General features: G+C 43.4%; 1 protein-coding gene across 1 annotated transcript; it reads right to left on the reverse strand.

Annotated features, from left to right (window-relative positions):
• Window positions 1–449: 449 nt before the first annotated feature.
• LOC135552269 (voltage-dependent calcium channel gamma-4 subunit-like) lies at window positions 450–14,619 on the reverse strand. Its single transcript, XM_064983790.1, has 6 exons — window positions 14,558–14,619; window positions 14,122–14,410; window positions 13,400–13,627; window positions 6,936–7,019; window positions 4,217–4,357; window positions 450–2,624 (listed from the first exon to the last, which is right to left on the reverse strand). The coding sequence occupies exons 2-6, from the start codon at window positions 14,150–14,152 to the stop codon at window positions 1,807–1,809; spliced, it is 1,302 nt and encodes a 433-aa protein (XP_064839862.1). The 5' UTR covers window positions 14,153–14,410; window positions 14,558–14,619; the 3' UTR covers window positions 450–1,806.
• Between the last annotated feature and the right edge of the window lie 2,152 nt (window positions 14,620–16,771).

A 16,771-nucleotide genomic window follows, 5' to 3' on the forward strand; every position in this document is an offset into this window, starting at 1 on the left:
TCTTCCCCATTACCCCCAGTGCATTTATACCTGTGTTCTCTAGTTTTCTGTTGCCAGTTCGTCTCGTCAAGCCTACCAACGTGTTTTTTCCGCGTTCCTGTTTTTCCTAGTCTCTGTTTTCTAGCCCTCCCGGTTCCGACCTTGTCTGCCTGCCCTGACCTCGAGCCTGCCTGCCGCCCTGTACCTTTCAGACTCTGACCTGGTTAATGAACTTATGCCTGTCCTCGACCTGCCTATTGCCTGCCCTTTGTAGTTTAATAAATGTCAGAGACTCGCACCATCTGCCTCCTGTGTCTGCATCTGGGTCTCTCCCTGTGTCGTTATAGTAGATCCAGCTATATGAATGGAAAAAATTTGCACCATTTAATTTCCAAACATTTTTACATTCATTTGTACTATTACCATCTTGTTTAGATGTCAAATAACACACTCCACATAATACATTTTCATATATAACTTTATTGAATATATTTGTTTTATTTTGTATTTATTTTTGAGGCTCAGAATGTTGTATTGCTTACCCATCACAAATGTCCTTAGTTTGATGAATGTGAATTAGAGTAGAAATATAATTGATTATGATCACAGGATCACAGGCACTCAGCCCCCTAACCCCAAGGTAGGCTCTCAGCCCCCTAACCCCAAGGTAGGATCTTAAAAGCAGTGGTTCTCAACTGGTTTTTCCTCGGAACCCAAATTAAACCAGGTTGTCTCAGTAGTGACCCAATATTTGCATTGCAAAAGAAAATATGTGAAAACGCAATCTGGAAAACTATTTTGAATTCCATATTGATTGTAATTGTAGCAACTATACGTCAAAGAAAATTTGTCAAATTTACACATATTCTTGATGAAGAATGTTAATAAACTTGATTGTTTGACTCCACAAAATCAACCAAATTCGCTAATTAGTGCTGCTAGCTCTACATTTCTTCATTGAAGAATAATAGTTCAGAGATTAAACAATTTCATCACTTTCTACCTGGTTTTTAGTTTAAGTAAATGTTTTAATTATTTTATTTTATACTCAGACACGAGAATAAAAACAACAGTAATGTGATAATATTCTAGAAGTTACAATGGGTATACCCATTCAAAACATCCCGTGACCCAAATTTGGGTCGCGACCCACGAGTTGAGAATCACTGCTTTAAAGAAGAACAATAAGAATACAGTACATACCATCACTAAAATAAAGCCTATAATCTAATACACTTGTCATGAAGAATAAAAAACACAGATTAGGCTATGTTGGTTATACCTGTAATAACAAACAAAAACAATAGCCTTAAAAATGTGATGATAACAATAATTATAACAATAATAACAATAATAGTAACAATATTATTATTATTAATAAGAATAATAATAGAATAAAATATATTTAAAATAAAATACAAATACAATATTACACTCATAATTTGCGCACATGCTTCCTGCATGACGCCATCAGATTTAATAGTGATGGAGCTAGAAATCAATGAAAACTTTAAAATACAAAAATCATAGTTCAAAATGTACAAATTTACCCTTCAGTTACGATTACGAGAAACAACAGCAATGTGATAATATTCAAGAAGTTACCATCTTTACAGTCTTGTAACCTGGCTATGATACTCGGAATGATAAGACAAACCAAAGTTTACAACTATAGACATATTGTGCATTTCAAAATGAATATATACTCAATACTGTTGTTAATAATACATTTGATATTCTCGTCAGTGGAATAGATATATTCATAGTAGTCAAAAACAGACTGAGATGGCCCTGCACCTCCATGGCCCTTGCTCCCATCTCCAAGGCTCACACTGGCGTGGTTCTCCTGTTCAGCGTGTCCGAGTCAGTGTCCCTGTTCCGTTTGCCCCCGAGGCGGTCCAGGGTGCCCATGCCCCTCTCTCTCTCCATGGTGCCAGTGGACAGAGGTGGCTGCTGGGGGGTAAGACCGGAGGATGACAAGGTATTCAGGGGCGCAATGGCAGTGCCGCCGACCGCGGCATTCTGGCCCGCCGCAGAGAGGTTGGACTTGGAGAGAGAAGGCAGTGTACCGCTCATCATCACCCCCACTTCCTCATTGGGGAAGTAGCTGTGCAGCTGGTAGAGGGAAGCCCGGTCCACCGTGCCGTAGAGAGGGGGCCCGCCGCCACCAAGACTCCCCATCTTGGAGTCCCGGGTCAGGGTATACATGGAGATATCGCCCCCTACTCCTCCACCAGCATGGTGCGGGTTGGGCAGGGTGGCCACAGAGAAAGGCGGGGCAGACGGCGGTAATGTAAAACTCTTGGCGTCTGTGGGTGAGGTGTCACGGGGGGAGCGTGGCGGGTCGGTAGAGTGCGAGCTGGAGCGGGAGCGCCGGCGGAAGCGGTAGCTGGGCAGGCGGAGCATGGCGTGCGTGGTGCTCTTGAAGAGTTCGGTGCGTGAGCGGCAGCGCAGCTCCTTGTTCTTCTCGATGTAGATGTTGACGGCCAGGACGCCCACCATCTCAGCCAGGATAAATGAGAGGCCTCCGAAGTAGAAGGACCAGCCGTACGAGTAATGCCACTTCTTGTCCTCGTCCTTCTTGGGCGAGATGTCGCTTAGCGCCGCAGAGATGTACACTATCACGCCGATGATGTTGCTCAGGCCTGGGGGACAGACAGAGGTGAGACGTGTAAAAAAAAAAGGTGAGATATAGACTCGAATATACACTGAACAAAATACACGCACAACATGTAAAGTCTTGGTCCCATGATTCATGAGATGAAATAAAAGATCCCAGAAATGTTTCAAATGTACAAAAAGCTTATTTCTCTCAAATTTTGACCACAAATTTGTTAGCATGCTTTTTATGTGAGCATTTCTCCTTTGCCAAGATAATCCATCCACCTGACCGGTGTGGCATATCAAGAAGCTGATTAAACAGAATGATGATTGCACAGGTGCACCACTCTAAAATGTGCAGTTTTGCCACACAACATAATGCCACAGAGTTTTGAGGGAGCGTGCAATTGGCATGCTGACTGCAGAAATGTCCACCAAAGCTGTTGCCAGAGAATTTAATGTTAATTTCTCTACCATAAGCCGCCTCAAACGTCGTTTTAGAGAATCTGTCAGTACGTCCAACCGGCCTCACAACCACAGACCACATGCAACCATACCAGCCCAGCAAAGGACCACCACATCTGACTTCTTCACCTGTAGGATCATCTGAGAGTATTTCTGTATCTAATAAAGCCCCTTTGTGGGGGAAAACTCATTCTGATTGGCCTGGGCTTGGCTCCCCAGTGGGTGGGCTTGACTCCCAAGTGGGTGGGCCTATGCCCTCCTAGGCCTACCCAAATCTGCGCGCCTGCCCAGTCATGTGAAATCCATAGATTAGGACCTAATACATGTAGTTCAATTGACTGATTTCATTATATGAACTGGAACCTCAGTAAAATCTTTTAAATTGTTGCCTTCTGCATTTACATTTTTGTTCAGTATAATATGCCATTGATTTTCTCTGAGCTTTTCCATAGGGGGCTGGGGGAATGGCTCTAAACGAACCATCTCAACTTGATTACTTCTCTTGTGTTATGTCTCATTGACCCATATCTCCACTTAGGAGGTAATATATGGCATATTACTAAATAAACAATATTTATTACTTCTGTTGTGTTGTGCCTCATTGACCTGAGTCTCCACTCAAGGGATGATATACTGTATGTGGTTGCAGGTAGCCTAGTGGTGAGAGCGTTGGGCATAACCGAAAGGTGGCTGGATCAAATCCTCGAGCTGACAAGGTAAAAATCTGTCGTTCTGCCCCTAAACAAGACAGTTAACCCACTGTCCCCCGGTAAGCCGTCATTGTAAATAAGAATTTGTTCTTAACTGACTTGCCAAATTAAATGTAAAAAAATCTCATTTACATGTGGGAAATCTAAGCCGCAACCAACATCATTAACATGAAACGAGCTATGGGGAGGGAAAAACAACACAAAAGTGAATATCATGGATGGATGAAATGATGGGGATAATTATATTAGCCTGAACAACAACACTCGTTTCCGAGTTCAGAGACCATTGAGAACATTTAAGGCAGAGTAGGGCATTCCATCATAACAAGAGGAAAAGGAGTATGAGACACCATCGAGCATGATTTGAACTCCAGGACGAGGCTTCATCTGTGTCCAGGAAACCAGCCCCATGTGTACTGAGTAATAGAGAAACTGTCAAGAACAAGACGCCGGCGCCTTACCAGCAGCCACAAACAGGATGCCTCCTCCTAGGATGATGTTCCTCTTGCTCTTGTAGAAGCTGCTGGATGCAACACATATCGCTCCCATCAGGAGCAGTATAGCACTCAGGATGGGGAAGATACTGGAGGCTCGGACAACACCTGCAGACGGAAGGTGGTGAAATGTTCCTTAGTTGCTGATCTAAGGTCAGTTTCTTGTTGACAGTGGTGAATGGTTATAGTTGTGATTTGGGAAGGGTAATTTGAGCCTGGATCTATGCCTATGGGTATCTTCTACCTGGACCTTTGCTTAGATAGGAGATCCGATCCTCTGATAATATTAGAAGCGACTGCAGACTTATTGTGTCGTAACCTGCTGAGCTTAGCAAATACGTGTATTAAAGATGAATGATTAAAGATAAAGTTGTGAAGGTGACTTGTAGGGGTAGAAACCCAAATTATTTCCCACTCGTTTCGTTCCGAACAGAACCATTATTTGTTAAGTTACGTTCTGCTGTTCCGACCAGCAAAATAAAGTTCTGAACCGGTTTGAACTCCCCAAAAAGTACCGGTTTATATTATTCCTTTCTGTTCCATTTTAAACCTCTAAAATAGTTGGGGAAAAAATTACATTTAGCTGTAGATTAAATTACTTCACCAATCAGTGCAGCTAAATGAGCAGGTAAGCGATTTAATCTGTATAGGAAAGTCACAAAGAGCTAATTATATTTTGCCGTAACAGCATGGTTTTAATCATAATGAAAGACAAACACAGACACACTGTGCTGCCAGTCACAGTGTAAGGCGCCAGATGCAACTGAAATGTTGCAGGTGAGGACAAAGCAAGAGAGGATGGGAGGAAGCTTGCCTTGAAGCGCTGGGAATCTTGTTATGATGCATTATCTGAATTACGCCCACAGAATTATACCTCCACAGAATTATAGAATTATACCTCCATAGAGCTGATCCTCAGCTCTATGGAGGAACTTGAATGTCTTTGAACTTCTGAGTTGGTTTAATGTTGGACCAGAGCAAACGTACCTAGCTAACAAGCTTGTGTGTGCAGAGCAGCACTAGAATTAAAAACACATCTTACCTTTCTATACTTAATAAATCCAATGTGGTAACTATAGTATATCTCCCCAATTTCTGAAACCATGCTTGTAACGTCATCAGGTGGCTACAGTTACCTATGCAGGTAGCCTACACACACACGTACACCCACTGGTAAAGATTTCCAGCTGCCAGACAGACGCTGGAATAGGTTTCTGAGTGACACAGGGGCTTTGTTATGGACTGGAAGAAAAAAAATGTCTGGAATGTAAAAGAATGTTATTAACCGGTTCCCATGCTTTTAAAATAACGGTTCCGTTCTGGAACAGTATAGATCACGGGCTCCGTTACTCAGATAATTGTGTTATTTTCCAGTTTTTGATTCTGTTCCCTGAACTGGTTCCAGCCCTTGCTTTTCCGGCTGCGTATGTGACATTGTCACCATCTGGGGTAGAGTCATATGCCACACTAAGCATTTATTTTGTAACACCTTTCATAAATGACTAAATGTATCCTACATTCTTATTCCAACCGATGTTCTGGTTGGATTGGAATATCCTATTCCTTTGTTATAATTCCCTCCGGCAAATGAGAGATACTGATTGAGTTAGCTAACTCATAACCTTGTACATCGGCATTCACTAATGCTGTTTCCCAGCATTTCTTTTCAATTCGACATCACATCTTTCTAGTGACATCCTCCCACTGCCCACGTCCCCTTACTCACGCAGGAGATACTCTGCTGGATCCCACGTCCCCTTACTCACGCAGGAGATACTCTGCTGCATCCCACGTCCCCTTACTCACGCAGGAGATACTCTGCTGGATCCCACGTCCCCTTACTCACGCAGGAGATACTCTGCTGGATCCCACGTCCCCTTACTCACGCAGGAGATACTCTGCTGCATCCCACGTCCCCTTACTCACGCAGGAGATACTCTGCTGGATCCCACGTCCCCTTACTCACGCAGGAGATACTCTGCTGCATCCCACGTCTCCTTACTCACGCAGGAGATACTCTGCTGCATCCCACGTCCCCTTACCCACGCAGGAGATACTCTGCTGGATCCCACGTCCCCTTACTCACACCGGAGATACTCTGCTGGATCCCACGTCTCCTCACTCACGCAGGAGATACTCTGCTGGATCCCACGTCCACTTACTCACGCAGGAGATACTCTGCTGCATCCCACGTCTCCTTACTCACGCAGGAGATACTCTGCTGCATCCCACGTCCCCTTACTCACGCAGGAGATACTCTGCTGGATCCCACGTCCCCTTACTCACGCAGGAGATACTCTGCTGGATCCCACGTCCACTTACTCACGCAGGAGATACTCTGCTGGATCCCACGTCCCCTTACTCACGCAGGAGATACTCTGCTGGATCCCACGTCCCCTTACTCACACAGGAGATACTCTGCTGGATCCCACGTCCACTTACTCACGCAGGAGATACTCTGCTGCATTCCACGTCCCCTTACTCACGCAGGAGATACTCTGCTGCATTCCACGTCCCCTTACTCACGCAGGAGATACTCTGCTGCATTCCACGTCCCCTTACCCACGCAGGAGATACTCTGCTGGATCCCACGTCCCCTTACTCACGCAGGAGATACTCTGCTGGATCCCACGTCCCCTTACTCACGCAGGAGATACTCTGCTGCATCCCACGTCCCCTTACTCACGCAGGAGATACTCTGCTGCATCCTGATCATAGTCTGCATCGTCCGGGAAATGATTGATCTGAGAACACACTCCTCTCTTCAGCCCTGAGAAGGAGAGAGAGAGAGAGAACGAGAGAGAGAGAGAGAGACCCTTGAGGAAGAGACGTGCCATTTCCAGGCCCAGGGAAAAGTGCTCATCTGTGGGGACACAAATGTGCGTACAGGAACACTACTTGATCTAACGAGCACACTGTACTTTGTCAATGGTAGGTTACCATCTTTGGGAGATTCACCTACTGCTCACCTCGGCCACAGTACAGTAAACTATAAGATTACAGACATTGACCCTTTCTCTCTCAGCTCATTCACTGTCAAGCCACTAACACCTCTGTCTGATCACAGCCAAATTACGTTGTTCCTCAAAAGAACAGACATGGAAACAACCACACATTCACAGCCCAGTAAGCTATGCAACATCATCAATTCATACAGATGGGCCAAAAACAACACAGAAGAATACCAGAAAGCAACCTGGAACCAAAATATCCAAACACTTTTAGATAACTTTCTGGATACCACATTCACTCACAGTAAAGAAGCTGACACTAATTGAGGAGTCCATAAACACACACAATTTCTGGAAAAATTGAAGAAAAAAAACCAACAACATCTAAACAAGAGGAATTAGCGATACAAAATGGTGACATATGGACGACCCATTTTAAAACACTCTACAACTGTAACGGTCGTCATATGAAGGAGAGGACCAAAGTGCAGCGTGGTAAGTGTTCATCTTGATTTTTAATAAGAAACATGAACACTGAAACAAAAACAATAAACGACAACGTGAAATAACTAAACCAAAACAGTACCGTGTGGACCAAACACTGACATGGAAAACAAACTCCCACAACTCAAAAGTGAGACCAGGCTACCTAAGTATGATTCTCAATCAGGGACAACGATTGACAGCTGCCTCTGATTGAGAACCATACCAGGCCAAACAGAGAAATAGCAAATCATAGAAAAACGAACATAGACAACCCAACCAACTCACACCCAGACCATACTAAAACAAAGACATAACAAAAGAACTAAGGTCAGAACGTGACAACAACACCGTTCAAATTGACACAAACGCAGAACAACGCCCAATTCATGAGAAGTTGAATGGATTAGAAAAAGCTATAAAGGACAATCAAAATTCATTGGACTCCCCAATTACTGACCAGGAGCTCTATAAGAAACTTCAGGCTCTCAAATTTAAAGAGCCATGCAGACCTGATGGCATCTTAAATGAGATGCTCAAACTCACTAGTGCAAAATTTCAATTGGCTATATTAAAACTGTTTAATTTGATCCTGAGTGTAGGTTATTTCCCTGACATCTGGAATCAAGGACTCATAACCCCAATCTTTAAGAATGGAGACATATTTGACCCTAACAATTACAGAGGCATTTGTGTGAACAGTAACCTGGGGGAGGTTTTCTGTAGTATTATAAACTTCCTTGATAAGCACAATGTTTTGAGTAAAAGCCCAATTGGATTTATACCAAAACATCGCACAACTGATCATATTTACACCCGACACACCAAGATAGATAAACATGTCCACCAAAATAATACCAAAATATATGCTTGCTTTTTCGACTTCCAAAAAGCATTTGATTCTATTTGGCATACAGGACTGTTCTACAAAGTTATTGTAGGGGGTAAAACATATGATATAATTAAATCAATGTATTCTGGCAATACGTGCAGCATTAAAATTGGTAAGAAAATAACTGAATTCTTTAACTAGGGGCGGGGCCTTCGCCAGGGTTGCAATCTGAGCCCTGCACTCTTCAATATTTACATTAACGAATTGGCCACTATTCTAGAAAAATCCTCAGCCCCTGGTGTTAGTCTCCACAATTCAGAAGTTAAATGCCTACTCTTCGCAGATGACCTATGCCTGCTGTCACCCACAGCACATGGCCTACAGCAGAGCCTGGACCTGCTAGAGCAGTACTGCCAGACCTGGGCCCTGGCAGTAAACCCCAAAAAGAATAAAATAATGATTTTCCAGAGAAGATCCAGATCTCAGGGAATTAAACCAAAGTTCTCAATTGGTACAAAATATATAGAGTACTGTACACACTACAATTACTTATGTTTAAAAATAAGCTCAACTGGACACCTTAATGAGCTGAGAGAGAAAGCACACAGGGCATTCTATGCCATTAAAAAGCTAATTCAAATTGAAATACTTATTCAAATTTGGCTAAAACTAATTCAATATGTCATTGAACCAATTGCACTTTATGGCAGCGAGGTGTGGAGTCCACTTGCAAAACAAGATTTCAACAAATGGGACAAATACCCCATTGAAACCCTGCATGCAGAGTTCTGTAAGATTCTCCTACATGTCCAGAGGAAAACTACAAACAATGCATGCAGGGCAGAATTAGACTAATATCTACTAATAATAACAACTCAAAAAAGAGCAATTAAGTTTTGGAAACATCTCAAATACAGTGACCCCTTCTCACATCCTTATCAAGCCCTGCAATGCCAAGAGCTGAGCAAAGAAAAGAGTCCCCTCATCCAGCTGATCCTGGGACTGAGTTCACAAACCTGTTAAACTAATGCACTGAAGCCTCAGGACCAGAACATCCAATCAATTAGGATAAACCAAATTACAACATAGTCAAAACAATACTATATTGCTTATTGGGAAACACAAACACAAGCACAAAGCAAAATGCAGTGCTATCTGGCCCTAAATCGACAGTACACCGTGGCTAAATATTTGACCATGGTTACTGATCAAAACCTTAGAAAACCCTTGACAAAGTACAGGCTCAGTGAGCACAGCCTTGCCATTGAGAAGGGTAGACACAGGAAAACCTGGCTCCCTGTAGAGGAAAGGCTGTGCAACCACTACACAACAGCAGAACCTGAGACGGAGTTGCATTTCCTGACAAAATGTAAAAAATATAAAACAATTAGAAAGTGTCATTTTCCCAAATTTGAAACACTTATTCAAGAGAGAGAGAGAGAGAGAGAGAGAGAGAGACATGGATGGATGGATGGATGGATGGATGGATGGATGGATGGAGAGAGATGGACAGAGAGAGAGAGAGACAGAGACAGAGAGAGAGATGGACATAGACAGAGAGAGAGATGGACAGAGAGAGCAAGATGGACAGAGAGAGAGAGATAGGCAGAGAGCGAGAGAGAGAGAGATGGACAGAGAGAGAAAACAGAGATGGACAGAGAGAGAAAACAGATGGACAGAGAGAAATACAGAAATATGGGAGAGAGATGGGTATTAGAGAGTATTAGAGACAGAAACAGGACAGGACAGATATCTGGGGCTTGGTGTATGGACATATTAAATATTCATTTGAATCCCTTTTCAAGTCGGTTGTGACAGTCAAATGAACCACAAACAACTCTTTGTACTCTGAAGAGGACAACAGACTTCATCAATAATTAAGAAGCTGTAATCAGTATGTTGAGCATCTGCCACAAATATTATATATAATGGCTGTTGTTGTCCTCTTTTGCGGTCTATCACTTACTGTAGGTAGCAAATGGAGTCCCACTCCATCAGACTATAACTAATGACTCATCACTCATACTTCTGACTCGTTACAGGAAACTAGGCGTATGTCCGCGTCACTATTTCACAGGAATAGTCTTAAAAAAAATCTAAACGCATTTTTGGCCAGAAATATCTTCTGGAACATGTCAACTTTCATGTGCCTTAATATCTTTTATTTATTTATTTTAATTTTACCCCAATTTCGTGGTATCCAATTGCTTTTTTTAGTAGTTACTATCTTGTCTCATCGCTACAACTCCTGTACGGGCGTATCGGGCTGCGATACACAACCCAACCAAGCCGCACTGCTTCTTAACACAGCGCGCATCCAACCTGGAAGCCAGCCCCACCAATGTGTCAGAGGAAACACCTTGCACCTGGCAACCTTGGTTAGCGCGCACTGTGCCCAGCCCGCCACAGGAGTCGCTGATGTGGGATGAGACAAGGACATCCCTACCGGCCAAGCCCTATCTAACCCGGACAACGCTAGGCCAATTGTGCGTTGCCCCACGGACCTCCCGGTTGCGGCCGGTTACGACAGAGCCTGGGCGCGAACCCAGAGTCTCTGATGGCACAGCTGGCGCTGCAGTACAGTGCCCTTCACCATTGCTCCACCCGGGAGGCCACATGTACCTTAATATCAAACATGTACAGTATGCCATCTGTAAATACGAATAAATTTGTTAAATTTCGAGCCTAGTTGGTTTAGCCACAGAAAAAGTCAGCAACCTTCCCGCTTGCTATGATTGGCTGAGATAATGAATGGCTTGACACGCCGAGAGATGAGTCTGGATTGGTCTGCCATGTAGCAGGCTTTTATCTATTTAAGCTGGTCAGTATGTGTAGGCAATTCTGTCTAATGTAGTTTACATATATATATATATTGCGTAATAGAACTGCATAAGTGTTGCTCTCCACTTTCTTGAGGACTGAGTTTTGAAATCAGTGGAATGCATGTTGGAATTACAGTATGATACAGTAGCTAAGGAAATGGAGAAAACACTCTGGATTACATTTTCAAACTAAGGGCAACCGTGGCATCTGTGACAGAGAGGGAGAAGCGTCCCTCCATGTATATGGGTAAGATAGTCTAGCTAGCTACATTTTCTGATATTACACGTTTCGAATTAAGTTAAAGTGTACTATTAGCTAGTTAGCTAACATTACATGTATGATCTGTGTAATAATATTATTTGTATTTCAGAGCCATTTGCTTTTGTCACGTTCTGACCTTTGTTTCCTTTGTTTTGTCATTATTTAGTATGGTCAGGTCGTGAGTTGGGGTGGGCAGTCTATGTTTGTTTTTCTATGATTTGGGGATTTCTATGTTTCGGCCTAGTATGGTAATCAGAGGCAGGTGTCGTTAGTTGTCTCTGATTGAGAATCATACTTAGGTAGCCTGGGTTTCACTGTGTGTTAGTGGGTGTTTGTTTCCGTGTCTGTGTATTTCACCACACGGTACTGTTTTGGGTTTCGTTCATTCCACAGTTATTGTTTTTTGTATTCAGCTGTTCATGTGTACTATTTCGTATTAAAAGAAGCATGGACACTTACCACGCCGCATATAGGTCCTCCGATCCTTTTCACCTCTCCTCTTTGGAAGAAGAGGAGGAAATCCCTTACAGCTTGGCTAGTTATAGCCTAATGTTAGCTAGCTAACATTGAACCTGATTGGTAAGCTACCTGCAGATTCATGCAGGGTAGTAACGTCGTGAGTTGGGATTATGGTTCACTGTTTAGCTAGCTACATGTCTTAACAAAAGACTCCACTATGCACGTAACCATTTCAATTGAATGTTAACGATGTCACTGCGACAACTGTTGATATACGTAGCTGGTAAATTCGCTCTGGCTATCTACTCCGATTTCAGAGCACATTCATCTAAATTACCAAGGTTCTGGACAACATAAAAACAGCCTAGCCAGCTCTGCTAGGGCGAGTAAAATAGTCAGTGAGCTGTTCTCTCATTTGTGTCTGGAAGTAACTAGCAAGCTAGCCAACGTTAGCCAGTTAGCTTGGGTGCCCGACTGCTGTTGTTGGACAGAACGCTCAGATCAACCCTTAAAGAGACGGGTGGGGCTAAAGCTTAAGAGGGTGTGAACGATGCTGAATAGGTGTAAACAAAAAAGAGCTCTTCAATAGGTGCACCAAAACATTCAAAGGCTATTTTCTCAAAAGTGAGGTTACAAGTTTATCAACTTTCAAAGCAGAATTACATTCCCATTTTTCCTCAACTGTAGTGTATGATAAACCCTTTTCTAGCTCTGAGTCTCTACCTGTATCCAATGTAAAAATAAAATAAAAAAAACACAATTTCAAATTTGCTACAATAAGACTGAACCGAATTGGTCGATCACAATTGCCTCTTTAGCATTCGCTGGTCTCACGAAGCCAAACCTTCAAAATCAAGTCATTGTCACGCATGGTTCTCGACAAGACTAGTTTCTCGCAGATGACAATAGGGTAAAAATGCTAATGTTAGATCATGTTAGATAAGCAGCTCTTGAAATGTGCCTTTTTTTCTCCTGACTGTCTGCCACTGCCCACTGGATGTCCTCTAAATGCACTCCAGGCAGCACTGTGTCGAACCGTGTCTTTCATGGTTGAGCTGCTCATCAGCTGCACAACACACACACTCTTGTACACACACCTGCACATGCACGTATGTGCACATAAACGTGCGAGCCAAACACAGTGATCCACCCACACACACCCACGCATGCACACACACACACACACACACACACACACACACACACACACACACACACACACACACACACACACACACACACACACACTGAGGCATTCATCTGACCCCACCAAAAGCCTGGAAATACACTGATTCCCCCATCGCCCCTCCCCATCCCCACAAACATCAAGACCTCCCCTACCCTCCAGACAGCAGATCCTCCAGAGGCCAGAGTGGGTGAGGGCACCAGGGTCTTTCTTGTCCTTGTTGTTGGGGTCGTCCTGGGAGGAGTTGGCCGTGCTGTTGCAGATGAAGGCCCGTGCGTACAGCCAGTAGTCCGTCCCAATGGCCACGGCCATCAGGGAAAAGGCTGCAAACGCCCCCAAAGTGGTGAGGACAACCTGGATCCCCTTCTCCCACCACACCATGACTGGGCCGGAGAGAGGGAGGAGAGAGAGGGATTGAGAAAGAGAAGAGCTGGTGAAATGGAAAAGATGCCTGAAAAGCTACAAATCAAGAGTATCCTCTTGAATGGTGTGGGTGTGTCTGTGTTTCAAAGGAAACAACCGATATGCCACAATTGACCCGTTATTGACCTGGATGTCCAAAACCTGGTGTGTCGATTTCAATTCAATAAGACTTTATTAATCCCAGAGAGACAATTAGAAAGGTATTGTCAGTTCTTTGTCTCTCTGATGACTTGTAATTGTTTAAATACAAAAGCAGGGAAAAAAGAAGGGAAAAAAACGAAAACTTCAGCATAACTGTCTAGTCTAGTTACAGAATAATTACTTGGGTAAATCATATTGTTTCCTTTTGAATCCAGGCATCTGTTAAGCTGTCTTTGGTTAAGTGTTAACGTTAAGTGTGTGTGCACGTGTGTGCGCGTTTGGTGAAGTGTGTTTCTAGTGAAATGTGTGTTACCTTGGGGCATGCCTCTGCCTTTTGCCTCCATGTCTGCAGCTTGCTGTTCCTCGTCAGTGAAGAGTGCGCATTCAGAGTCCCCTCTGTCCAAGCCGCATCCATAGACCGCTCTTCCTCTCTCGTTTCCTCTCTCGTTTCCTCTCTTCTCGTTCCCCTCTCTCTCTCTCTCTCTGCTCCCGTGTTCCTCCCCTTCTCACTTACCTCTGTCTCTATGTGAACGTGGATCCACAACTCAAGGTTTCGTCCCTCTTCTCAGTAAGTGGCCATGGCATGCATCTCAGCGTTGCTCCTGTGGGGTGAAGAATAAGAAGAAAAAAGAAAGGATTTAATACATTAATGTGATGTGAGAGGGAAGCCAAGTAAAATGGTCTTTCTTAACCTTACAAAAAGATGAATCATTAATACAACTGGGTTTGAACATTATGCGACGACCAACCCGAAAGGAAAGAAGCTGATCCGTTTCCACATTTCACCTAGAGAGAGACAGAGGGATATATAAAGCAAGAGGGAACAGGAAAGAAGCGAGAGAGCGTGCTCTATTCCATTGCCATGGCAACAGCAAATTCCAAAGTCTAGGACGGAACAGAACACTGTGAGTGAGAAGCGAGTGGGGGGTGAGGGGCAGCTGAAACAGCTGAGGGGATTTTGCCGCGATTAAACAGTATATAAATACTGATGCTGAAGATCTCAATATGATATATATTTTTAAAAGAGTGAGTCATTTCAAAGCCATGATAAAACATGTAGAATCCTAGTGTACTGTTCAATTAAGGGAAGTAATCAAGACCATTCAGATGATGACAAGCACTTCAGTATCATTATGTAGTTGAGCTAACATATGATGTATGTGAGCATCTCTGGTACACATCATGGCCATTAATATGGAGTTGTTCCCGCCTTTGCTGCTATAACAGTCTCCACTCATCTGGGAAGGCTTTCCACTAGATGTTTGAACATTACTGCGGGGACTTGATCCCATTCAGCAACAAGAGCATTAGTGAGGTCGGGCACTGATGTTGGGCGATTAGGCCTAGCTCGGCGTTCCAATTCATCCTAAATATGTGTTCAATGGGGTTGAGGTCAAGGCTCTGTGCAGGCCAGTTAACTTCTTAGTGATCCCTTCACGCGCCAATCCCGTTAACGGGATTGATTTGACAACACCCAGTGAAATAGCAGGCGCCAAATTCAAAAACAGATATACTCATAATAATAATTCATAAATCATACAAGTGTTATACATCGGATTAAAGATGAACTTGTTGTTAATCCAGCCACAGTGTCAGATTTCATAAAGGCTTTACAGCGAAAGCAAACCATGCTATTATCTGAGGACAGCACCCCATCAAACATTTAATAAATTACCTGTAATCTTGATCCAAACATTTCAAACAACTTTCCTAATACAACTTTAGGTATTTTTTTAACATAAATAATCGATCAAATTTAAGATGGAATAAACTGTGTTTAATTGCAGATAAAAACAAAGTGGAGCGAGCTTTCAGGTTGCGCGCCCCAACCACAACAGTACACTTCAATCGACCCTCGTTCTGAATTGCCCTACTTCTTCATTTCTCAAAGGAAAAACATCAACCAATTTCTAAAGACTGTTGACAACTAGTGGAAGTGATAGGAACTGCAAGCAAGTGCCTTAGAAATCTAGTTCCCCATAGAAACCCCATTGAAAAGAGAGTGACCTCAAAAAACAAAATTCCTGGATGGTTTGTCCTTGGGGTTTCGCCTGCCAAATAAGTTCTGTTATACTCACAGACATAATTCTAACAGTTTTAGAAACTTTCCAGTGGTTTCTATCCAAATCTACCAATTATATGCAGATCCTAGATTCTGTGTCTGAGTAGCAGGCGGTTTACTTTGTGCAAACTTTTCATCCGGATGTGAAAATAGTGCCCCCTAGCCTTTATTAAGTTCTTCCACACCAATCTCTAAAAAACATTTCTGTATGGACCTCACTTTGTGCACAGGATTATTATCATGCTGAAACACGAAGGGGTCTTCGCCAAACTGTTGCCACAAAGTTGGAAGCACAGCATCGTCTAGAATGTTATTGTAAGCTGTAGCATTAAGATTTCCCTTCACTGGATCTTAGGGGCCTAGCCCGAACCAGGAAAAACAGCCCAGACCATTATTCATCCTCCACCAAACTTTACAGTGACACTATGCATTCGGGCAGGTAGTGTTCTTTTGGTGTCCATCAAACTACCAGATGGTGAAGCGTGATTCATTACTCCAGAGAACGAGTTTCCACTGCGCTTTACACCACTCCAGCCAAAGCTTGGCATTGCGTATGGTAGTCTTAGGCTTGTGTGTGGTTGCTCGGCCATGGGCAATACTTTCATGAAGCTCCCGGCGAACAGTTCTTGTGCTGACTTAGCTTCCAGAGGAAGTTTGGAACTCGGTAGTGAGTGTTGCAACTGAGGACAGACAATTTTTGTCCGCGCTACGCTCTTCAGCACTCAGCAGCCCCATTCTGTGAGCTTGTGTGTTCTATCACTTCCCTTGTTGCCCCTAGATGTTTCCACTTCACAATACGAGCACTTACAATTGGCCGGGGCAGCTCTAGCAGGGCAGAAACTTGACAAATGTACTTGTTGGAACGTCACTGAGCTTTTCAGTACGGGCCATTCTACTGCCA

This window comes from Oncorhynchus masou, chromosome 13 (genome assembly GCF_036934945.1).
Source record: "Oncorhynchus masou masou isolate Uvic2021 chromosome 13, UVic_Omas_1.1, whole genome shotgun sequence".
Taxonomy (NCBI): domain Eukaryota; kingdom Metazoa; phylum Chordata; class Actinopteri; order Salmoniformes; family Salmonidae; genus Oncorhynchus; species Oncorhynchus masou.

Coding starts and splice junctions, on each gene's coding strand:
- LOC135552269 (XM_064983790.1), bottom strand. CDS start 14,152: ATGGAGGCAAAAGGCAGAGGCATGCCCCAAG. Junction 13,628..14,121: donor AGGCAGAGGCATGCCCCAAG/GTAACACACATT, acceptor TCTCCGGCCCAG/TCATGGTGTGGTGGGAGAAG. Junction 2,625..4,216: donor CATCCTGTTTGTGGCTGCTG/GTAAGGCGCCGG, acceptor TCTGTCCCCCAG/GCCTGAGCAACATCATCGGC.